The sequence below is a fragment of the Lytechinus pictus genome, chromosome 3 (genome assembly GCF_037042905.1).
Source record: "Lytechinus pictus isolate F3 Inbred chromosome 3, Lp3.0, whole genome shotgun sequence".
NCBI classification, from domain to species: domain Eukaryota; kingdom Metazoa; phylum Echinodermata; class Echinoidea; order Temnopleuroida; family Toxopneustidae; genus Lytechinus; species Lytechinus pictus.
In genome coordinates, this window is record NC_087247.1 from 10796708 (window position 1) to 10823110 (window position 26403).

General features: G+C 36.8%; 1 protein-coding gene across 6 annotated transcripts; it reads left to right on the plus strand.

Annotated features, from left to right (window-relative positions):
- Positions 1-943: 943 nt before the first annotated feature.
- LOC129255913 (WD repeat, SAM and U-box domain-containing protein 1-like) lies at positions 944-24345 on the plus strand. Of its 6 annotated transcripts, XR_010292909.1 has the most exons (14): positions 950-1031; positions 2254-2353; positions 4579-5000; positions 7070-7269; positions 7634-7732; positions 11372-11465; positions 12151-12184; positions 13285-13325; positions 14171-14280; positions 17187-17426; positions 18463-18552; positions 19177-19248; positions 20174-21148; positions 21217-21331. XR_010292909.1 is itself a non-coding variant. In XM_064096348.1 (13 exons), exons 3-13 carry the CDS (start codon positions 4603-4605, stop codon positions 20320-20322), a joined length of 1527 nt encoding a protein of 508 aa, XP_063952418.1. In that variant the 5' UTR covers positions 950-1031; positions 2254-2353; positions 4579-4602; the 3' UTR covers positions 20323-21331. The 6 variants fall into 6 exon arrangements, 3 of the variants coding, with proteins under 3 accessions (XP_063952416.1, XP_063952418.1, XP_063952419.1); XR_010292907.1 differs by lacking the exon at positions 2254-2353 and adding an exon at positions 23826-24345 and having other exon boundaries at positions 944-1031; positions 20174-22311; XR_010292908.1 differs by lacking the exon at positions 2254-2353 and having other exon boundaries at positions 21217-22531.
- The last annotated feature ends 2058 nt before the right edge of the window (positions 24346-26403 follow it).

The window sequence follows — 26403 nt, forward strand, 5'->3', positions numbered from 1 at the left end:
TCAAAAACAATAAAATACATTATTATTCACTGTGATATTATATTATAAGGGCCTTACAATTATTTATAATGATGTAAATGCAATTTGTACCAGAAATATAAACATTTGAGCTGAAATTATCAAATTATAGCATAATGATCCAAAATATGCATAAATTTGCATAATCAATTAGCCGCAAACAAAAATAACAAGTTTTCCCGAAAGGTACACGTATGTATGCAGGATTTTGCAGTATTCATGTCTGTGAAAGCGAATATAATTAAAGAACATTGTCGAAATAATATTCTGAATTGTCAATTTGGCAGCCATTTTGTTTATGCAAATTAGGTGGTCAAAACATGAGAAATTAGCTTGGGAACCGATCTTATCAGATTCAGCATATTTGAATTGTGTGAAATAAACCGGTTCCCAACTTTTACCCCAAAATGCTTCTTAAAGTTTATACAGGCCTCTTTTTCCAGAATGGGTCTAGTCTATGATGAGAAAGTTTCTCAGCGGTCTCTTTCGTTTTCATGCAACCAAACACACCACTGCACAAGCGCCGCATAATTTTCAATTCAGACCTCATCCAACACTTTTGAATCCTGCTCTTTTTGTGATAGCATGATTACAACAAGTATATGATTTAAAAGAAAATTAAATGATCCTTTGATTGATATCAAATATGCATTGTGTAAAATATGGAGTTGGGATAAAGGCCAAACTCAGATTTCCAAACTTTTTTTGAGGGGTAATTTGAATATATAGATATATAGATAGATGATAGATCGATAGATCGATATAGATAGATAGATAGATAGATAACACTAACGGTAAGATGAAGGGGGAGGAGAATGCACCCTTCTCAAAATAGAGACATAACGTAATTAGTAAACAATAACATCGCTATGCCCCGCCCCTTTCTCTTTGGCTTCTGACTTTGTAAACATTGACATTTCATGACGTAATTGATACGGAAGGAGTGCCGAAGCCGAAGGCAAAGTCGAGTTCTTGTTGACGATTAATATCTAACGTTATACAATACCGTACATGTAAGTCGACCGTTTTTTAACAGTTAAGTTATAGTATTTATTCCCCTTTCGTTCCATGGGGAACCAATGAAATGATCAAAATAATCTGTAAACATGGTAAAATTACCCGATAAAAAAAATTTCCTACCGAATTCAGAAACCTAACACAGATTTTAATATATGGGACAGTCCAAGTGAATATGATTTCAATGAATGGTGATGTATTACTAGTAATATACCCAGTTGTTGTGTGTCCGGACAGGTTGTGTGTCCGGACGATCAATTTAGAAAGTCATTTGAAAACAAGTGAACTTTCATCAATTTTGATTACAAAATGTTAGGAAATATTATAGAGAACAAAATAGAAGATGATTACGACTATCGTCTAAGTATCGAATTCATATTTTTAGTGCAATCCAAAGACAAAAAAGAAGGCCTCAAAAATATAAACTGTCCGGACACCCGACCCCCCATCCTACTAGTATTAATGGGTCTGTCTATTATTACGGTAGGAGATCTAGAATAGATGTATTTTCAGGGCGGGAGAGTTGGTAAGAGTTGGATATTAGCATTTTTGTGAAATAAGACAGACAATTCACTGGATGGACTATGTTTTTAAATGAATTGTATTATTAAATATTAAATTGAATTGAATTTATTGAATTTCCACAATCGAAATGCTTACTTTGTACACTTTTATTTTGTGAAATAAGACATCAGACAATTCACTGGACGGACTATGTTTTTTCCTGCATGTGTATAAAGTGTAAGTGTGTGCGTGGGTGTGTGTGTGTGTTTGTGTGAGTATTTTGTAAGGGGATAACCCACTCACATGGTGCACGCGAATTTTGAGCTGTTTGTTCTTGTTTGGGGAAAATGATATTTGCTGGATGATCTTGTATTATAATTGTGAAAATCAGAATTGAATTGAAAATATTTTGAAATTTGAATGGGAATTTTATTTCTGCAACAAAGATACATAAAAATTCCAATATTATAGAGATTTAAATCATAAATATTCAAAATCTGTAATTGAAAAAAAAGTGGCTTCGAGTGGGCAAGATAAGAGGACTTTGTAATGATACGGACAACCTTTTTCTGCAATAGGAAGAGTCTGTTTATATATGAGCTATTAGAATTACACCAGGCTATATTACAAATATTATTAGACCAAAACAAAGCTTCGGTCTCTGTTATGTTGGCTGTTCCGCTGAACTCCGTTGGCTCCTCTCACCAAATACAGAGACCGAAGTTCTAGCTCGATCTGTACAGGGACTCAATGGCCATATGTTTATGTATTAAGTTCGGATAAAACAGGGAAGTGAAGTTGCACGACAGCTGAAGTAAGTCACTGTTTTTTTCCCTTTTAAGTTTATTTTTCCCCGTTTTGGTGCATTTCAGGACAAAATGGAATAATAATCTTTATTGGTATAGTTCCTTTTAGATATTTTTATGAAATAAAGAAAAAAATCAATGAGCCCCGTCGTTTTTTTTTGCATTGTTAATGTTAACCCCCTAATGGTGGCTGCACGATAGCGAGCCGTCTGTGTTCGAGGAGAAATTAAAAAAAAATGTTAGAAAATCCTCAAAAACAGATGGCTGCCCGCTGTCTATATCTGCATGAGCTGAAACTGTGGAACTCGGTCTGTCTCTATTCTGTGTGGCCAATGTAATTCAACAACCTGGTGAAACAGACCAAAAGGACAAAATTGTTCTTACTTTGTTTAGGCTCCATATTAATTCCTAAAAGCCCATTCTTTTTTGAGGGGTACATGTTAAATTAAAGGAGAATCCAACCCAAATAAAAACTTGCTTTATAAGAAAAAGAAAAGTCAGACAAGTCGATAGGTGAAACTTTGAACAATATTGGACAAACAACAAGAAAGTTATGAATTTTTAAATGTAGTAAATATTGGTAATCACTATACCCATGGAGACTTCAAATTAGCCGCATATGGGATGTCATAGTGATGTAAGGCAAGGACTACTCTTCCATGTACTCCAATACATATTATGTCTAAAATTTCATTTTTCCAAAAGTTTTATTTCAAATTATATTTTTCTTTCATGAGGACATAAAACAATATACTACCTGGGTTATATTTAGATTACTGCCCCTGGGGAATGGGTACTTAGGAGAAAACCACAAATCCCTGATAATAAAGTACATGGCCTATGGGAAAGTTGTCCTTGCCCCTTGTCATAATTTACTTACTCAGTTGCCAATTTGAAATCTACATACTATTAGTGATTTCAATTTTAAAGCAGCTATAACTTTCTTATTGCTTGTCCGATTTCTTTCAAACTATCACCATTCTGTTTAATTTATTGTTTTCCTTCCCAACACAACATTTTATGGCCAAGGCTGGATTCCCCTTTAATGTTAGATTCAACAACTGATAATTCCCCCCCCCCAAAAAAAAAATGGATCTATGTGAGTTGTGACATGACATGACATAACATTTTAAGTTTCAAGAGTGAAATATAATTATAATGGTGGTCCCCAAGTCTACGCACCTAACAGTTTGAGTTAAGATTTAGCATGATTTTTTATTTCACGAAATCTTTCAGTTAATAATGTTCCTTATATTATTAGGAGTAAGTGTGCCAAATATCTCATAAAAATTTGAAAGAAATATAGGAATTTCTTGGAAAAAAAACTCGGGCAGTCATTTTCAGATTGAAAAAAATTGGTACCCCATGTCTGCGCACCCATTCACTTTGCACATGATTCTGGGATTTTGATGAGAAAGGCTGCATTTTGAGGCCGTCACATGAAATGCCCTAAATTCATTATTTTCCCACCATTTTGAGTCAGATTTTTTAATGAATATCTGTCTATGTATTGCATGTGTAAAGTTTGTGTTCGTTGCATATCTTCTTTTACTAGAATCGCGCAGATATGCGTGTGGGCAGACTTGGGGGAACTTGCCATATGATTAACATTTGAGTAATTGGCCTGTTTGAAATTTCATAGAATATGTTGAGAGACTGACATTCATGTGCGCTCACAATTGTTTGTAGGCTATGCGCTGTGATGAAATTAGAAATGATTACAGCTCAATCATGCACTGGCGGATCCATCCAGGTAGGGGCACATCCGGCCTGTGCCCCCCCCCCCTTTTGAGAGGCACAAGAAATATTTGTTAGGGCCTTTAGCTTTACAGGGGAATATGCCGTGCATAGTCTATTGAGGACCATTATTTATTTTTTTAAATATTTTTTTGCTTCTCAAATTTTTCCTGTAAAAAAATGCCCCCTCCCTTTTGGAAAATCCTGGATCTGCCCCAGATGTTAAGGCCATAGATTTCTTTTGGGAAGGATATGCTTGCTCCTAGTTGGTGACTACCCCCCCCCCCACCAGTTTCATAAAGTGAGTAGTCGGAGTACTTAAATACTTAAAATATGTTCAAACATACCTCCTGTGTTGTAGAAAGGCCACCAACCTTTCATTGTAAACTGTTTTTATACTTTTTTCATCCAGCCATTAAATGGGACCTTCAAATATTTAAGAAGTAGCAGGTTTCAGTATTACAAATATCCCTTATTTTAATCTCTTTTATTTCAGATAGGTAGACTGAATTTCCACACCATGGCAAATCAAATTCACATTTTGACCTCCCATTCAAAAGACGTCAACTGCTGCACGTTTTCTGCCAACCTGCTGGCCACGTGCTCCGGGGATAAATCGGTTCGCCTCTGGGATGCAACGTCGTTCGAGGAACTCCCCTTTTCTCCGCTCCTCGGCCATTCATACTACGTGCACTGGTGCGCTTTCAGTGCTTTTGGGACCAGATTAGCGACTTGCTCGACCGACGGGAAGGTCATCGTGTGGGATGCTAGCAGCGGGGAGACAGTAGCCGTGTTTGAGCATATCCAAAAGCCCATCCTTAGGGTTTGCGTCTTTTCACCAGACTCTCAGTATTTGTTGAGTGGAGGAGCAGATAATGAACTATGGATGTGGGATCTCAACAAGAAAACATGTACAAGGTAGAGAGAGGGTTTAGATGGTTCAGAAATGCCTATTTTTATGTTTTTCTTTGTAGGTAAAAATATATTGCAGGTTTCATTCATGCAAAATAAAAATGATATTCCCCCAAATTTTTTTACTCTACACGTCATTGATGCAGAAAGGTGGTTATACCAGACCTGCCAACCAGTACGTTTTAGCCGTATTTAGTACGTTTTTGCAACCAAAATACAACTAAATCGTAATTTATTGAGAAAAATAATCTCTATTTCATAAAACGTGCACAAATATGGTGATTAGATCAATGTAATTTCAGGTAACTTGTTTTTTTTTTCAATCATTTTGTTCAAACCAGGGTGAAGATATACACATGTTTTAATGTTTTTTTTTCATCTGCAACAGCAGTGCGCATTTTAGCTTGCATGCAGCTTGAGAGCCGCGATGAGCGAGTGCGCCAAGCATTTTATTATGAAATACACTTTTTTGGGGGAAAAATACAGTTTTTTTTATCACAGAATACAGTTTTTCATTCCCAGAGGTTGGCAGGTCTGTAATACTCCTCTTCACCTCAAAGTTTACATTTCATAATTTCTCACCCAGAAATTGCCAGAATATTATTTTCCCTTAAACCCAAAATACTGTTTCTAACCCAAAATGCCATTTCTAATTTTAAAAAATAGTTTTCTCACTCAAATTACAGTGACCTTGCCTAAAATACTTTTTACTCATCTATGTAATATCTTCCTTGCCCCAAATCACTAGTTTCTCACAAATTTTGTTATCTCACAAAAATATTATTTTCTTGCCCAAAAGTATGCCTTTTTGTGAAAATATTTTCTCATCCAAAACAATGTTTTTTCAACCTAAATTACCGGTACTGTTTTCCTACCCCAAATACTGTTGATTGGCCTTTAAAATTTTTCCCAAGTTGGTTATTAAAGTTATCTCTAATAATTGGCTTTAATTCAATTTCTTCCCAAATCAATTATTATAAAGAAGTAGGCTTACATGTCTCTTTTTAGCCTTTAAAAAATCTAGATATATTAGGCAATGAAATTAATTTTTATTTTGAGGGGCTAATTTTTACAACCTACTGCCTAAATCGGATACATTGGATTCAAACAAATTGTTACTAAACTTTAATAAAACAAATTTAATTTTAAAACAAAAATAAATACCTGGATTTAAATCAAATTAAAATATATATTGATAATAATAAAATACAAATGACAGAATCTGTAAAAATTTCTTGGTGTGAAATCGGACAATAAATTAACTTGGAAAGAACATGAAGATGAAATTTCTCATAAGATATCTTGTGTCATAGGAATATTAAGTAGAATTGAGCAGATATTACCAATTTCATTTCTCATGAAATTATATAATCTTATGATCTTGCCACAGTAAGTTATTGCAAGATTATATACTAATATAGGGATATTGTCCAAAATATTTATTACATAGGTTATACTTCGTGCAGAAACATGCTGTTTGAATGATAACAAAGTCAACATACCTTGCCCATACAAACATTTTTAAAAATCTTAATATTTTTACTATATTTGACATATAAAATGTTCATGTTTTTTTCTTGTATACATGCAAATAACAGATCACATGGGCCAATCAATCATTAACTTTGACATTGGTATGAATGGGGATTTTCTTGGGTTCTTTTCTAAATTTCCATTGCTCTTTTGAGCGTGTTGGGTTTATTTTTCCCCTGGTAAATATAAACATTAAAAAGGAAAATGTAGGTTAACTGATATTGATAGTGAGTATGATTATTGTTCTCCCGGTAGCAAACTTCTGGGGAGCGTTTCATCATCATTTTTCTTTCATCCAACAAGTTGTCAGATCTGACAACTTTTCTTGAATTTGATTGGCTGGGAAGCAGTTACTACAGTTACTGTCAGATAAAGTGGGACTTGTCGGATAAAACATCAGACAAGTCCTTTCATGAAATGCACCCCAGAACCCTACATGTACATCATATTAAAAAAAGACAAACATATCTTACAATTTTTATGAATTACCCTTTAATACTCTCACCATTTTGCTTGTCTGAACATGGCTATTTACTTCACAGAAAGTTCGAAGGTCATATAAGTGTCATCACAGCGTGTGCATTCACACCCGATGGTGCTCATGTTGTATCAGGGTCAACGGCTGGTGATCTCAGGGTATGGGACGCCCTCCACGGTCAAGGAAAATGTCTTTTCTACGATCCGGACTGCCATGATCTAGCTCTCACTGGTTTAGCCATCTCACCAACGTTTGGTTCTGCAAGTAAGAACAAGGTTACACTTTTACACTGGACATTAAATCATGGTGATGGTGATGACAATGATTACAATGACTATGGTGATGATAAAGACAATGATGTATGTGTGATGATGATGATGACGTTAACTATGATGGTAATGGTGATGATGATGACGGTGAAGGTGATGATATTGATGATTGAGAATGTGAAGATGATGATGGTATTGATTTGATGATTACAATGACGATGAAGGTGATGATGATGAATATTGAGGATGACTGTGATAATAAGCAATTTATGAAAATTGAAATGCTCAAAAGAAGTCAATATCCTAGGTTGACATTCCTTCCTTTTTCATGGTTCAATTGTCCCGTGTCTCCAATACAGATGCTGCAGTGCGTGAAACCCTTGGCCAAAGAACATTCTATATGCTGGCTACGTGTGGTGATAACATTGTCAGACTCTGGGATTTAGACACAGTACCAGGTAATCAATCTGTATGAATTTGAAGTAATAGAAATAACACCAGAGTTTGATTGCTTGACCAAGGAGCACTAGCGTACCTACGGGGGGGGGGGGGGCAGACTGCCCCCCCTGACGAGTCACAACCCATGCAAGGGACATATCCCTGCCCCCCCCCTGACGAGTCTTAAAGACCTTTTTTTTTTTTGCTTGTCAAATTTTTTTCTGGTACGAAATCCTTTATTTGTGGTTGAAGGCCTTTTTTTTTTTTTTTTTTGCTTGTCAAATTTTTTTGGCGGACGAGATCTTTTATTTGTGGTTGGAGACCTTTTTTTTTTTTTTTTTGCTTGTCAAATTTTTTGGCAGACGAATTTGCCCCCCCTGTGGAAAACCTAGGTACACCACTGCCAAGAAGGTTTCAAATGAGATGGAGTAACAGCGAATAAAATCCGTTTGAACAAGGTTAAAAACCGCCTGCAGAAAGTATGCCAGGCATGCACTTTGCTGAACATCTCTTGCAAATGTGTAGGCAAATGATTCCCGCATAAACTCTGCTATATGTCCTGAAATATGACTCAAATTTACTCGACTGGGCATGTACGGGCACTCATCTGGCATATACAATAATGAATAACAATATTCCACCGACCACATTTGAAATTTTCATTCGCCGCAAACGATCGGAAAAGTGTTAAAATCTGGTTTCAGTAAAGGTCAATTTCTTACTTTTTTCACTAATTAAAGGTTAATTGATATAATCTGGGCAAATATCTCGGCGTAATAGTGCTTGGTTATTGATGTCTTGTAATCCGTTCAAATTTCAGTTTGTTTAATTTTATGAAAGATGGAAAATTGATACAAAGGGATATTCGTAAAGTTTCACTCCTCTGATTTTTTCACTGAAACTGGCGGCTTCGAAGGCGGACATCAAAAAGGTCCTGACTGCAGTTCTTTCATTTGTGCTTCTTTAGAAATGAACAGCTGCTTGAATAAATTTGTTACCTGTTGGAACTCCAGTCATAAAATCTTCTTGGCTTGACCAAGAAATTTATCCACGATGTGCTGCATTCGATCCGGATGAGGTAGAATGGGTACTGGCAGGAATTAATTCAAGATTCCAAAAATCTGTGAGCACCAGAATCGGTAGACTACATGTAGCTTGGCCGGGGTAATGTAGGAGCGCCTTGAGCACCTGACAAGGTGGATATGTGCGCTATACAAATACCCTATATTATTATTATTATTACTAATATTGATAGAGATAAGTCCTTGATAGCACAATGTCTGTTACAGAAGTGCTACATGTACATGTGGCAAACATGGCGATCAGGCAGAATGCTGCCCGCAGCGAGAGGCCACGATGAAACCCAGCGCAATGAAGTAATGTAATGCACAAGCGATTTATGTCAATATTGTCAATATTAAAATGGAAATCAATAGAATGAAACTAAAAGCTGGTCCGTTAATGACAGAAATGTAACTGAAGAAAGTCAATGTAGTTTTCCACAATAAAGAGCTTCTTGCTCAGTTGAGGGAAAATACAGATGACAAGTAATTGACATATCCACACAAGATGAAGACTTTCTACTGTGTGCAGTGAAGTATGTATATTGATATTGGTGCTTTTGGGATTCTACTTGGCTGTTTGTTGCTTATTAAGGAAATCTTCTTGTTGCTTATTAAGGAAATCTTCTAGGTACAGAAGAAGAAAATGTTGAGCATTCCTTTGTGAAATACAAGTATACAATGTATGAATAAATTCTTGGCTGCTACTGTGCTAAACAATGAAGTCTAGATCATGATCTAAAAATATAACAAAAGCATATTATTGTGGATCGCTTGACCTGGGCATAACAAAAGAAATGACAGTGTACATCTAGTTACCACAGACATTAAGAGGGCTGTTTCACAGAACCTTGCAAATGATGAATGAAGTTCTCTCAAGCACGCATTAGCAGTAGTCACAGTGTGTGTATTTTTTTACAAAGAGTTACGATTGATCCAATCAATCTCAACTGTATGGAAATCCATCCATACCACAATTTTTTCTACAGGGAAATTTGCACGATTTCCTTGATAACCAAAGAGAATCACACTGAGTCTTCAAGAAAACGAATATATTAATATACATCCAGATCTGGGAAATATTTTTACAAATTCGCATGTTAGATGTTGACGTTGCTGGCCATCCATAGTTGTGATTGATTGGATCAATCGCAACTCTTTGTAAGACAGGGTCCTGGTGGATGTTTCGTGAAGCTTTTTGTAAAGTTACGCATGACTTTACCTCCAACTGGAACATGTTCTTAGGTGCTAAGTCAGCTACATAAGGATACATCATTTAGCACAAGAAAGGGTCACAATCCTGTTTAAAGTCATTCGCAACTCACAAACAGCCTTATGAAACAGCCCCCTGGGCCTCTTTGTTTAGAATTAGACTTGAGCACATGCTAACAGGAGGGACATCCCCGGGGGGGGCACTCGACCAAAAAAATGGTAGGGGTGTGCCGCAGGCGAGACAAAAAACGGGGGCCTTGGAGCGGGCTCATTGTAAAAAGGAGGGTCCTCAGAACGGGCTTCGGAACTACAAATGTTTGTGAAAACGGGGGTCCTTGGAACGGGTCGCCTGCGTGCGAGTGCGTATGCATCCCTATGGAACGTACATGCAGCTAGCCCGACGGCACGACTGACGGGCGCGCTAGCGCAGAGGCGATGGTCGGACAGCGAGCTGCGGCCGCTTTTCACCAAAATTGCGACCGGAACGGCGTAACGGAAAATATGCGAAGCCCTGGAGCGGATTTTTTTCTTCTTTTTTCTCGAGAAGAAGAAAATGCTATGCTTTGGAGCGGTTTTCTTTGTTCTTTTTCTCAATAAGACAAAAATGCTATGCCTCGGAACGGAAATTTGAGTGTAAAAATGGGGGTCCCCTCCGCGGCACATACCCACTATGCATTATATACTGAGTGCCCCCCCCCCCGGGGGGACATCTCTCAGGGATGTCACTTATCAGACTAAAGTCTGAATTTAGACCGGGGGGGGGGGTCACTTAGTATAAACGTATGATACGTATGTGCCGCGGTAGAGACCGCCCGTTTTCAGCCTAAATTTCCGTTCCAGAGCATCAATAATTTTATATAGAACGCCATAGAAATTCAAATTTTTTCCCATTCCGAAGACCCTCAAATTTGTGTTTTCTAAGGACAGTGCCCGCTCATACTACATAGCGCAACACAGTGGTACACTGCGTTAATTGACAGCGAAAGCTCTCAATGCTCTGCAGAGCGATTCGGAGGCTGCTGATTGGTTCATCGCACAGAAACGTTGTCATGCATATTCACGCAACGCTCTGAAACATAGAGTGTATACCGTTCCAGAGCACTGCATTTTTAGCAACCGTTGATGATACTAGAGCAGTTCTGGAGACCCCCCATTTTGTTAAGTTCCTGAGCCTCCGATTTTTGTTTTTGGTGCAGCACATAGGTATCATTTTAAAATTTGAGTACCACCCCCCCCCCCCCCCCGGATTTAGACTATATAAACTTAATTCAGCCACAGAAAAAACAATTTTTCTTTACCAAATGGCTTATTCTTTATGACTTTCAGACTTTGTTTATCAATTTTATGTGGCATACCTGACCCTGATCTCTATTCTTCTGAATGCAGCGTGTTCTACCAGACTTCGATGTGATCTGAAAGGCCATTCAGCCACTGTACAAGCCTTGTCTTTCTCTGCAGATGGACGCCTTCTTGCTTCAGGGTAGGTTATCCATGGGACTGCTTTGTCAACATTTTTGTCTGACAAGTTCTCAGATCAGACATCTTTCCTTGATTTTGATTGACTTAGAAGCACTGTAGCTATGGAAACTGTCGGATAAAACAGGACAGGTTAGATCAAACATCCAACATGTCCTTTCATGATACGCTCCCCGGGAGGTGGAAAAATACCTTGGATTATACTTGGTTCTAAAAGTGGAAGTTCACCCTGAAACTGAGATGGTCTTAATAAGAGCAGAAAAGCTACAGAAAACTTGTAGTGTAGTTTTCATGAAAATCCATCCAAGAATAACAGAGCTATGAATCTTTATAAAGTTTTGATTTCGAGACCTCATATACGAGCAGCTGCTTGGTATGTCATTTGATATAAATTCCACAAAATCCCATTTTCTCAGAAATTTGAGAATTATAGATTTGCATGAATTCACACCCTTCCTTGATGTTCACATCTTTATATCATTTATTATTTATCTTTTATTTATCATTATATATTATTTATCAGTCATTTATTTATTATTTATTATTATCAATTGTTTATAATTATTTATTATTCATTGTTTTGGGGTGATTATTTATTAATTTGGTAGTATTCATTTCTTTGTATGTATTCTGTAACATATTACAAATCAAATTTATTTAATTTAATTCACTTTTTTTCACAATTACAGGGCAGTGGATAAGCTAGCTATCATTTGGAATCCAGTGAGTATATATATATACCTGTGATCCATCTTTGACCTTTTTTTATAAAGTGCAAAATTAATGTTGCCTTGAATTGGTTATACAATTGAATATTTAAGTAAAATGATATTGACAAAATCAGAATTGCATTTCTCGAGCGTCTGCTGGATAAATGAATAGGCATGTCATTCTGTAGTGTTATGGTCCACTCAAGGTTGCAAGTTGAGTAAGATTTATATTATGTTTTAAAATTAATGAAAAAATATTGAGCAGATAGCTACCTAGTAAACCTGTCCTTTTTAACTTTACTTCACAAACTGCTTGAACCATGATAAGTTGAGGGCTTGAAGGGCTTTTTATATGAACCACGAAACATAGACAAGTCGTATCAGGAAGATCACACATCACATATAGGGGTACTTGACATGTATTATTGAAAACCAAAATACCAGTGAAGGGCTTTATAATCGCATTAGATTGTTTTCGCACTACACATACGCTTTCTTGAACATAGAGAGTCGTTGGTCAAAAGTCTTTCATGACAAGGCGGTCTTTTGTCTAAAATTGGTTTTAATAAAAAACAGTAGTTTCTTCCATGATTCTGAACAAATGACATATGTGGGTGCATCGTGGTCTAGTGGTTCTGACTCGCCTTTGAAACAGAGGGTCGTGGGTTCGAATCGTAGCCATGGCATGTTTTCCTTCAGCAAGAAATTTATCCACTCGACCCAGGTGAGGTGAATGGGTACCCGGCAGGAGTAATTCCTTGCATGCTCTGAGCGCCGGTGATGGTAGCTCGAGCTAAAGCCGGGGTAATAATAGCAGCGCTTTGCATCCTCTGGCAAAAAGCGCTATATAAATCCAGCTATTATTATTATTGTATTTGCCATTTTTCGTCAGCTCTGAATCTGAGGACGATCTGCTGTTCTGGTTCGCCGATTTTTTTTCGACAAAGACCTCCCAGCTGTTCATTGTGACTTGGCAGGCATTTTCAATGCATTTACTGTGTCCTAGAATCTGTTCTTGTTGCAATTGCAAAAACTTGCCATGACTGTCCCAACATGAGCATTGTTTCAAGAGCAGAATATCATTTCTATGATCTTTCTTCTTCCTCTTTGCAGATTGTTGGTGAGATGTTGTACACTCTGGAGGGACATGCAAGGTGATTACAATTACTACCATTATAATATAGTTGCCAATTTGGAGAATAAAAGATGATAAAATGGTTGTGTCGGTGCAGGAACGCCCTTCACACCACAATTCCGCGCTCATCGGTGCAGAAACACCTTTGCGCAGTGCCCTTATGCACGCTACTAGGGGTGTGTCTGCGCGCATGCAATACAGGTTAAGTGTGGTGCTCAGGGCGTTCCTGCACCGACACGACGATTTTATCATCTTTTATTCTCCAAATTGGCAACTGTATAATTTCTCTGTCGTTACCACACATTAAATAAATGAATGAATCAAAAACGAACATTAGATTTTGGCAGCCGATCAGGGAAATTGTGAATGAAAAGATTTTGTTTCCTAATACATACAGGATAGTGTGGGGCGAGAGTAAGAATTGAGAAGTTAGAGAAAACTTTAGCTAAATGACGAATCCTAGTTGCAGGGAGGAATAAGGATTAATCAGTACAATATCTACATTACCCACTCTCCACCCAAGTGTAGTAAATGGGTACCCGGTAGGACAGTATTCCTTGAATGCTCGAGCGTCCAATCGGGGTAGCCGTGCTAAAGCCAGGGTAATAGTATGCAGCGCTTGTATTAAGTGCTATATAAATGTTGCATGTTAGTATTAATTACAAGTGAGATCCATGGAAAACTAGTGTCTATATGAGTGTTTAATGACTTTGAAAGAGAAACAGTGTAATAAATGCTTGGTGTTGAGTACTGTGGTTGACCATTCTCTCAGGATTGACGCATATGAATGACGTCAAAAGAGGGCGCTAACACACGTATTATGAAATGCGTAAATTCACTCGATTGATTTTCTGTCCTGTGTAGGTATGTGACGACTGTAGCCTTCTCCCAAGACAACATGTTCTTAGCAACAGGCTCCCACAGTAAAGTCCATGTTTGGAAATTGGGTTTCAACCAGCCGTTACAACCCGCAGGTATGTATCACGACAGGGTTCTGGAGGCACCTTGGGTCAGTGAACGTTCCCCTGTCTCTAAATTACAAGATCTTGGGTTCACATCCCGTTGATGTACACACATCAATTTATAAGACATGACTCCAGATTTACTAACCCCTCCCCATGTGTTAACAAACAGAAAGTTTCAATTTTTCAACAAAAAGAAAGTTTTTCAACCTCTGCATACCAAATATATATTATTTTTGCAAACCCATCTGTGTACCAAAGACTGAGTCATGTCAGTGTTAGTTTTCCACAAAGCCCCGTGCCCCCCCCCCCCCCCCCCCCCCGGACCAAATATGTGTCATGAATTGCATTGTTCTTCTGTGTAGTATATCCGTCAGTAGAAACATGTATTAATATCATAAATGTATATTAAGTATTATCAAAGTACAGTTTTACTTCATTATGTCAAGGGTCAGTGTCATTATAAGTAAACTGAGTAAAATTGATGTTTTTTCACAATTTCACAAATCCACTGTTAATGGCTACCATTTATATATAAAAATGATATAATGTTATTCCATCTTGCCAAATTCAAGGAAATGAGTTATTGATAGTTATAGTTCATAATGAATTTTATTCATTTAATTCATATTCATATTGCTTGAAAGCTTGCATATGTATTCAAAATAGTGTTTTAAAATGTAAACAATAATATTTAGAAAAAAAACTCATAACAGAGGTCATTTCATATCATTATACTTAAATACAACTTTCATGACCAAAGGTTAAACTTTTGCTTTTAAAGGATGAATATGTTTTCACAATTATATTACTGAAAACTTGGGCAAACTAATTAGCATTTCAAAAACAAAGTTTGATATTTTAATGTCATAAAATCAAAGACTGATCGCTATATTGAGCTGTGAAACACAGCTGAGGCTGAAAAGGGCATTTCACTTATCAAAAAAAAAGAAAATGGGGGATTATAATATTCATTCTATCAGTTAATGCTTCATCTATAACATTCTCTCCATTCCTTCCACATCCTAGACTTGAAAAGGGACAATCACTTTTTGAATATCCTATCCCAACATTAAAGTTTGATCGTTTATCAGAATGTCTACCGTGAATGATGAACACCCTTCATAATATTTCATTTGTGAAATACATTAATGTTTGATTCAAGTAATACATTAATGTATGGTTTATAATTGATAGTATTAATAATACGCATCCAAGACGCTGTAATAAGAGAATAGCCAGGGGCATGGCTTCACTCATCATCATGAATACTTTAACATTGGTTGTTTCATGGAAATCTGTCTATTATTCAAGACAATGGTTATTCATTCAGGAACTTGGATGTACTCTGAATGAAACATTCAAGTCTGTGACGCATGAAAGATGCTTCGTGCCACAGCCGAGTACATGTACTTCAAGCAAATACATGTTATAACATATTTTAACTCTCACTCCCTTGCGTTGTGAGGCTTTTATGATGCTTGTTTGTCCAATATTCAAGGGATCTTTGCGTTCCCATTAGAAATTTGAAATGGTGATGAGTGGGAAGTAAATTATGATTAATGGCTTGAGGGAATTACATACCCCAAAACATGTCTACCTTGACAAAGAATCCCCTACGACCTATGTTGGGTGTTGAGAATACTCATTACAGTCAACTATCTGTAACAATTCGTGCCACAGAGATTAAGGTTATATGTCATGAATGCAAAGTGGTTGTTAAATATTCTGTTTTGGTTGATAAGTTATGTTTGATCTAAATTCAATCAAAACTGAAAAAAAAAACACTATCTGCCTGCACTCTGTTTAGGTAAATTGCCAATTCATCTACTGACAACTCGTCCACTCTCCACATGGTTTACCTTCATTTAGTCCATTGCCATTCCGTCCATCAATACTTCGTGTAACCATTTGGTTCAATCATCACTTTGTCTTATCACCAGATCATCTGTGACCATTTCGTCTCATAACTAGTTGGTCTAATACTATTTATTTTCATTCATTTCGCCCAATTAACACTTACATGTAGTCCAATTAGACCAAATGGTATATAGACTAAATGGCTATTGAACCAACTGGTTATTAGACGAAATCGTGAATGGATGAAATGGCAATTAGACCATGTGTATAGTGGACGAACTGATGGTAGACCAAACGAAAGTAGACAAGCTGGCAGTAAACCAATTGAAAACAAACCTCTGTGTATGGGGAAAAGGTTTTAATATTGGATATGAATATTCATTTGTTGGAAAACATTCTGCTATAAGTTCTAAATCATCCTCTTCAGAGTTCGGAGTAGTTATATAAATACAGCAGTGAAGACTGCATGTTAATGCAAGCATCCATGGTATGAAAACGAAATCAGTTATGAATGGTAGCAACATCATAGTGATTTCCTGGGCCTCGTCTTACAAAGAGTTACGATTGATCCGATCAACCTCAAGTATATGGACCTCCATCAACGTCATCATTTTTTCTTCAGGAAATTTGCACAATGTCCTTCGTAAACAAAGAGAAGCACACTGAATTTTCAAGAAAACTATGTATGTATGAAGAGTCATCATATCTAAAAAATGTTTTAAACAAACATGAATTTTCGATGTTGACGCTGCTGGTTTTCCCTAGTTGTCATTGATCAGATCAACCGCAACTCTTTGTAAGATTGGGCACAGATCAGCTATGATTTGGAGCTCTTGAAGTAGGGCATTAATCCAATTATTAAGCCTATAATTAAACAACATATTGATCCAAGAATATCTGTATTCCGAAAATAACGATAAGTACTTTTCAAACTTTCATATTTAAAACTCTGATTTGTTTTTGAGTTACATAGTGTGCTTGATTTTTTCCCCCAGATATTTTCTTCAATTCTGATTTCCCTTTTTTATGCATAAAAATTTGTCTTTCATCCTCGACAGTCTCATCAGCCAGTCCGTCTGCCCCTTCTATTAGCCCGGCCAATCAGCAGAGCTCTCTCACGGAAACCGGACCTTCGTTGGTTCATAACGTGATATCTGATTGGACGGTTGATGCTGTGTGTGAGTGGTTACAGAGTATCGAGTTAGAGCAGTACTGTGAGGTGTTCAAAGAGAATCACATTGATGGTCAAGAGTTGCAGAACCTCACTACCGATGTCCTTTCTAAAGACCTCAACGTCAGTGAGTACAGGTTATAGCTCATACATTGTACAATACTATCATTACTAAAAAAGAAAATATATGAAAGAGGAGATCAACTAATTATTTCATGCGTGGAACAATGCTTTATTGCTGTATTCCCTCCCCCCTCCTACCCCATCCTCTCATCTATCCCCCTTTCCCCCTCCTACCCCACCCTCTCTGTATTCTCTTTCTCCCCTATCCATCCCCCTTCCTTTACATGTATATTACCTCCATCCCCACATACCCTTCCCTCTCTGCATCCCCTTTCCCCTCCTACCCCATCCTCTCATCTGTATCCCCCTCCTACCCCACCCTCTCTGTATTCTCTTTCTCCCCTATCCATCCCCCTCCTTTATATTACCTCCATCCCCACATACCCTTCCCTCTCTGCATCCCCTGTTCCCCTACTACCCCAGCCTCTCTGTATCCAACCCCCCCCTCTCTCTCTCTCTCTTTGCTCCCTATTTCTTATCTTTAACCAACTTCGTCAAAGCAAGCTGTGCATTTTAGCCAACCTTCACTCAAAGGAAATGAACATGAAATGGCAGAAGCTTCAATGCCTATCACCTCTTCTCTCTGAGGGAATTACATACCCCAAAACATGTCTACCTTGACAAAGAATCTCCTACGACTGCCCCACTTCTTTCGAAATGTTGTATTGGATGAGATGACCGATACCGTGCCCTATAAACTGTATATTTCTTCAGTCCCTCAGGGCTGCAACGGCACTTCATTCTGATTAGATATTGTCATCTATGTCATCTTTGTCCTTGGACACACTACCAGGGGGTCTTTAGAGAATTCTGGAAACTTCTTTAAATGTCAGAGCCAGCAATCCATATCAAACATTAAAGTATTTAGATACTTCAGTTTTGTTCATGTATTGGTGGAGAAATGTTATGTTGGAGCATTTAGGTAAATGCTTGATCTTAGCATTAGGTTATGTTATGAATAACATTAATCTTTCATGACTGTACCTGAAGTTCGGGAATAAATTAAAAAATGTGTTGTTTTCTCATTATGATTCACCCAGAGGCCCTTGGTCATCGTCAGAAGATCTTGAGAGGTATCCAGGCAGTCCGTGAAAAAGGGTTCTTCTCCGGGTCTCAGGGACCAGTACCAGGTAAATAGTCCATCTAAAGAGTATGACCCGGGGGCTTTCACAAAGATTAAGTCTTACCAACAAATCATACTAAAATTCCCAGTTGCATGTGATAGATCATGCTCGTCAACTCTATTATTACTTTGCTATGTTTAAATTAATTGGGAGTGGTAACCTAGTGCACTTCTTAAACAAACCAGTTGCATTTTTTTTGTGGGGGGGGGGGTTGTCAAGCACTTTGAATAATCTAAGAAAGTGTATGACAGATTGTTTATATAATGTTAAAGTATATGTAGTTGCAGCAGACAATGATTTCCTAGGAAATTCTTTAAAACATACAAGAAATCTAAAATCTGGTGGGTGTTTCATAAAGCGGTTCATAAGTGAAGAGCGACTTTAAGAATGACTGGTGAACTTTCTTAAGCTCTAAATAATCATCAATGAACATTAATGGTCAATATCATTTACCACGAGAAAGGGTCACCAGTTGTTCTTAAAGTTGCTCTTAACTTACGATCAGCTCTATGAAATGGCCCCCTGGTACAGTAACAATTTTATAAATTTACTTGTCATATTTGAACATTCACTTTGATTGTTTGTGAAACTGCCCCTCTCCTTATTTTCTTCATGTTGTATGTATTGTAGATGATCAGATACCTGATGAGTACATGTGCCCTATCAGTAGAGAGATCATGAAGGAGCCGGTCATAGCAGCAGGTACAGTTAATAATTTGTGTGTTTCATGCATGTGAATACGTGCGCACAGGTTGCACCCTTTTTGCGACCTCATTCATAAAGGCCCTGTCACATCGATCCGTGCAAGCCTTAAGTGTGACTTGTGGGTAACTATTTTTGCTACCCGCAGGTCGGCTGCATTGACAGTATCTCGCAGGCAACTCACACGCAGAAGCGCACGCAAGTCTGATTTGCAAGCAGAAAAGATTTGAACATGCTCAAAGCTTTTTTGCGGGTGAGTTGCGGGCAATCGTCCGCTGCACTCACCTGCAAGGCTTGCACAGGACGATGTGACAGGGCATTCAGCGTTAATCCTGGGAGATTGGTCAACAAGCGTAATCATCACTGTGCCTTGATCTCGGTGTTTCTCTTTCAAAGTGATAACAAACCTCATTTAAACACCAGTTTCCTGGAAGCTCACTTCCAGTTCTTCTGCTTAATCCTTTATTCTTCCTCGTATTTGGGATTCATTGTTTTACAATTCCTTCTTGCAGGCAGCCCACGCTTATCTTGTTTGTCTTAGGAAAAAGTGGTCGACCCACCTCATATTTGGTCGCTATCGGTCAATATCTGTAATATATAGATAAAGAATTTGGATCGTGAAAATTCACGACTTTTGATTGTTCTTGGGATGCATTCAAGATCCATTGGTATTTGAGAGCAAAAATTTCTGACATGAATCGGCTATTTATAAATTCTATGTCTCATATTTCAATGTCCAATGAAACTGAGAACTTGGTCTTGTTCCCTGCTGAAATTACGGGAAGACGACGATTGTCGCAGACGATCAAAAACTTCACTGTTTTACTCTAACCTTTGTTCTTGTTGATTGGTATGTGTGCGCCTTTGCAGATTTATGCTGGGTATACATCCAGGATTCTTATCATTATTTTACTATTTCACGCAGATGGCTACACTTACGAAAGGAAAGCCATAGAGAACTGGTTCCGGGCGGGGCGTAACACCAGCCCCATGACCAACGCTCCCCTATCTTCCATCAACCTGACCCCCAACCGAAGTCTGAAGATGATAATCGCTCGGATCTACGATTTATGATGCGGTCGGGGCAATTTTGTCACGTCTACATGTATATCCACCCTACTACAGTATGTTGAAATCTGCTGAGAATCCAAACCCCCTGGAAAATGGGATGAGAGATTATAGAATAATGGATGATTTCGAGTTCAGTGTTGGTGCTGAGACTTTTCAGATTTCCTTCTGTAGCCCATCATCGACAGCTCAACAAGTATTTGGTGTTGTATAGGTGTTAAGGCACTATTCAGATTGCATTCTCTAGCTCAAGCACCTCATGTGAATTTACAAACTTAAGCCAAATTATTGATAGCTCAATGCCTGTTTGGTGTTTTGTTGGTGTTAGTGGCATATTTCAGTTTGCCTTCTCTCGCTTTCAGCACCTGATGTGAGTTAACACTAACAAGCCAGGTCACATTATTGATTGCTCAATGCCTATTTGGCGTTGTGTTGGTGCTAGTTTTGGTGCGAGTGGTGCTGTTCATTTTGCCTTTCCTAGCCCCAACTCCTAGTGCAAGTTTGGTGGTGTGCTGTTGTGAAATTTGGCCCAACACCAACTCAAAAAAGTCAACACCAAGCTTGAACTCATCCTTCAGTCTACCTATAGTATCATCATTATAATGATCATGAATATGTTTGAATCTTCATGCAATCTTTTCATGTGTTCATTGAAACCAGACATTCCAAATCATCATTAACTACACTACAATTATGTTAAGTGAATGAAACATACATGTAGACTGGAGAGAATAAGGGGATGTATATGAATCAGTTACTTGTTTTTATGTACATGTATACAGATATTGCCTGCCTAGAGGATGAATGTTATACAAATAATGAATGTGTATGCGTGCAATGGGAAGAATATTTTCATGAGATGAAAGATGTAAAGTTCCATTCAACGAGGCGTTAGCCGAGTTGAATGGAACTTTTAATCTTTCATCGAATGTAAATATTCTTTCCATTGCACAAATATTTACATTCATTATTTGTTTTATATAACTCATATAAGTTACAAAGTTTTTAAAAATGTAAAAAAAGGAATAAAAAGATAAAGATTAGGTTGGCCTATTTCCAGCAACTAATTTTTCTCTGATAATTGCTAGTCGGTGGATAACACCATGTATCGACAGCTCATCAGCCCTTTGCTTTCATGTTTGTGACGCGCATTGCTTCATGGATCTGAGTCGAGTGCGCACAGTCAGTTTGATCTGCGCTAACTTCATGCGCGCGAACACACACACACACACATACACAATAAGTAGACATACACATGATTATACTGAGGGAGCGCTAGCGCGCGTACCGTGCAATGGGAAAATAAAAAATGCACGGTCACCGTGCAATGGAAAATTACAAAATGCACGCAGTAAAAAATGGACCAAATATTGAACACCTTTCAACCAATCAGATGGCAAGAATCTTCGTTTGAGTTATATAAAACATTTCATTTCCCAGACAGAGTTCCATTATTTCCAAGGGATTATGTTTTGCCCGAATAGCACAGCGCTGAGGGAAAATATTCTCCTGAGAGAAAAATATAGCTTCAGAGGGGAGTTGAAATGTTATTTATTAAACAGATAGACCAGGCAATATCTGTTATATGATATAGTCTGTGTAGATTCGCCATCAGAGTCTGCATTGGCTTTGTGATAAACTCGCAATGCTAACTGCAGCTTTGATCCACATATATGTCATTATAGAAAAATACAGCTCGTGCATGCTTCTTTGATACGCACTAGCGCATACGTTATAAAGCGAACCTCCTGATTACTAAGCTTATAAACAGTGATAGACGCCACCTTAGTGACTATACCACTGCCGTTTACAAAACAACATATTCACTGAGGTGAAGTCGAAATCTAGAATATAATAAATGCGATCCTTGCAGCTTTGATCCTGTGATGGTACTAGTTTGAATCTACTTAACCTGTATAATATATATTCATATTATCAAGATTCTACAACATTACTATGAATATTTGTACATAAAGTATTAAGATAAATTTGTAGGTATAATGTATATTGTGATAACAAGAACAATACATGTATATGAAAAATATTAGTTTCATCAACTAATAACAATTAATTTATATATAAATTATTAATCAGTATATAATTGATATTCATGTATATGGTTTATGGTGTGTGCTTTCTTTTATATTATCTTTCATTGTGTAAATTATGATGTCATATATGATGAGTATTATTGTATGAAATATTTTGATAATTGATTATTATATGTTCCATTTGTTTTATTATGTATTCTTCAGTAGTCATTCAACAAGTTATGACTTTTACTTTTTTTAAGAGAAATTAATAATTTGATATTATAGATGTTACCAAGATAGAGGTTTACCCTGGTAATATGTGGGCCTCATCTAACGAAGAGTTACGATTGATCCGATCAATCTCAAGTATATGGAAATCCATCAATGTCATAATTTCTTCTTCAGGAAATTTGTTCAATGTCCTTTGAAAACAAAGAGAAGCATACTGAATTGTCCAGAAAAAAAAACAGTGTTCATGTATGAATATATGTCATTTCTAGAAAATATTTCAAACAAACATGTATTTTAGATGTTGATGTTGCTGGCTTTACGTAGTTGCGATTGATTGGATCAATCGTAACTCTTTGAAAGACGGGGCCCCAGGTTTAGAATTAAGACTTCAGAATTTTGGCTTATTCCATTATTTTCTATTTTCCATTCTGATTAAAGTTGTTTTTCAACTAGTGAAGGGTATTTGTTAAATCTTATCTACTACAGTAGGATTGTTCCCAGGCTACATGATTGACATACACCCTATTCAAGGGAGTATTGCCAGGAAATATCAACAATCAATGTCAAATTTATGTTGCAAAATTACAATAGATATATCATTTATAATTATAGTAAATCAATGTATATTTTTCTATGACAAGAAGCACATATAGATCGAGAATAAATTGCCATTTTGTGATTGATTGCAAGACATACGATTGATTTAAGGACCAAAAATTGACTTTGCAATCAATTGCAAGTTTCATGCAACACCTCATCAGAGGAAAGTCAGACTTCAGGGCCCCGTCTTACAAAGAGTTATGATTGGTCCAATCAATCGTAACTATGGAAATCCATCAGTGTCATAATTTTTTTCTTCAGGACATTTTCAAAATGTCCTTCGTAAACAAAGGAGATCACACCAAATGGTCAAGAAATCAATGAATTTATGGATATACATTCACATCTAGAATTTTTAAAAATAAACGTGCATTTTATTTGTTGACTTTGATGGCTTTCCATAGTTGCGATTGATTGGATCAATCACAACTCTCTGTAAGACGGGGCCCAGTGATATTATGGGGCCAATTTCACAAAGAGATACAACTATTGTAATACCTCAGTTACATTTGCTCTACGGCCGCTGTGTGCGAGTCGAAAACAGCCGTTTTATTCATTTTCATTCAAACCACCTACATGTATATGTAGCTGGTAAAAAAAAATGGTTAAAACGCCTGTTTTCGACCCTCCGTACAGCTGCCGTAGAGCAAATGTGACTGAGGTATAACTTTGTCGTTATGGCAACTACCATGGTAACAGGGCTCAGCAGCCAATCACAATCAAGCGTTCCGAGGAAGTTATAATAATTGCACAGTTACATACAACACCTACGTTTCTATCGAATGGGCATCAGGAGATTGAAAAACTTTCAATTCAGAGAGAGTCAGAGACAACCTTATTAAGTATGTAACAGATATTGCCATTGGATCTTATTTTAACACTGAAGTTTATATTTTGATATTTTGTTGGATTTTGAATGCTCAATAGGTTTCCAATATTAGATTCCACCGATCAAAATCCTGAACTTTGTGAATCATGCAAATGTGCAGTTGATTTTGAATTTGTTCAAAAAATTACAATTGAGGTAATAATGAGAAACTGGATTACCGTTTGCATGATTTTGCAATGCGCGTATGAATAACAGTAACTTTTTTTTTATTTATTTATTGAATATCTACCTGAATATGTAATAAAATACATGAATATGCAATGAATATTTTTAATCATATGATTAATCGTTGAACACATTTTTTTTTAATATAGGAAATCATGTAGCATCTTTGATTTCTCTTGAATTATAGAATATCCACATTTATGGTACACTGATTGAATTATATATTTGGACTTCCTGCACTGGTATATCTAGGGGCAAGGGGGTGCAAGAAAATATTTTTTTTTAAGAAAAGAAAACAGAATGGAAGAAGGGAAAGAAAAGGAGTAAAAAGATGGAAAAAGAAAACTTAAATAAACATAGAATCTGATGAATAACCAATGAAGCCACACGTATCAAAGAGTGGTAATGGGGTGCAGTTTTTAGTGCTAACCCCAGCATTGAGATGTTTGAAGGGGATATAACTTAAAGGAGAATGAACCTTTGGAACAAGATAGCTTGTGTGAAAACAGAAAAATCAAAGAAACGGATCAACGAAAGTTTGAGAAAAATCGGACAAATAATGAGAAAGTTATGAGCATTTGAATATTGCGATCACTAATGCTATGGAGATCCTTAAATTGGCAATGCGACAAAGATGTGTGATGTCACTTGTGAACAACTCTCCCCATTACTTTAGTACTTATTTCACTTATATTCTCACTTTTATAGAGTCTATCACAAGGTGAGGTGCTCTCTTTATGAGAGGACAAGTACAGAGGTTTCACAACATTATATCATTGATGAATCGTTTGTCATATGATTAGAATGAGCAAAAAGAGATGTTTTGGGGTATATTTTCAGTGTCCAAAAGGGGAGAGTTGTTCATCTGTGACATCATAGATCTTGGTCGCATTGCCAATGGGAGGATCTCCATAGCATTAGTGATCTCGACATTCAAATGCCCATAACTCTTCTATTGCTAGTCCTATTTTACTCAAACTTTTGTTGATCTTATTCTTTGATTTTTCTGCTTTCACAGAAGCTAACTTGCTCCAAGAGTTTCATTCTCCTTTAAGTGTGTGAATCAGGTGCCAAATTTCCCATACGAGTACATTCAGATCCGGATTCACAAAGATGGTTTTGGATCCAGGGTTTATGTATATTTCATCCATTAATCACGTTTAATTCAGCTCGTTTGTTGAGCAAGCGTCCAAAAATGATTGCGTACTTTTATCAGAGCATAAAATTGATGCCTATTACTAAGCTTACATCGTTAATGAGTCATCTGATTTGAATTAATGACTCCACTGTTTATGTCAATTGATTTACACCAACAGTGCATGAATGCAGTAACCATAGTAGCAAGCCTCAATTGAGCATCCTGTCGCAAAAGTGCACATTTGCTTTTCTATGTTTTTTTTTCAACACGTGCTAAATTAAGCGTCATTAATGGACAAAACTTTTGTAAAGCTTGGTTTGAAATCATGCATTTGAAACCACTTTTTTAATATGGGCTTTGGGGATGGATGACAGAGCTAGCATAAGTTCACAGAAAGTGCCCCATTCCTGCAGTTTTATGCCAGTTGTCAAAGTTCATTTACTTTGAATGTCTTCAAATATGTCCAATTTGCTTGTTTTTAGATGAAATTATAATTATGTTTTGTTGTGTATACTAAATGCATTTGCGTATTTTGGTGCATATGCTCATTTAAAAATCATGTTCATTCTTTAGAAACAATTTTACAAGTATTAATCAAAATTGTGTCTCTTGAAACCTGGTATAACTTAGTATCACTCGAGCTCGGTCCAATAATGCACTTTAGAAAGATTCTATATTGTTACATTTTGCTACATTTGCACTGAATTAGTTTATGAGACATGTGAACAATAACTTACATTTCAATTTTTACTTTTAACCTCATGTAAATACAGAGATTTATTAAAGAACAATTGAAAAAAATCATTGTATATTGATTTTAATTACTATTCATTCCTGTTCCAAACAGTAGATTTTAAAAAAGATTAAAATCATGTAGAAGTATCTTTCTATTCTTTAAAGGCATGTTCTCTCTGTCTCTCTCTCTCTCTCTTTTCTTTATTTTGCCTTTGCCTTTATATTATCCTTTGTTACTCTCTCTCTTATTTATAATCTCTTTTTATAATAATTTTGTTAAAAAGATAACAAGAAAG

Bases quoted from the DNA above. Each gene is read 5' to 3' on its own strand.
- LOC129255913 (XM_064096346.1), top strand. From the start codon at position 4,603: ATGGCAAATCAAATTCACATTTTGACCTCCCATTCAAAAGACGTCAAC. The intron at 11,466-12,150 runs GTAGGTTATCCA...TCACAATTACAG, and splicing joins GGACGCCTTCTTGCTTCAGG to GGCAGTGGATAAGCTAGCTA. The intron at 19,249-20,173 runs GTACAGTTAATA...TATTTCACGCAG, and splicing joins GGAGCCGGTCATAGCAGCAG to ATGGCTACACTTACGAAAGG.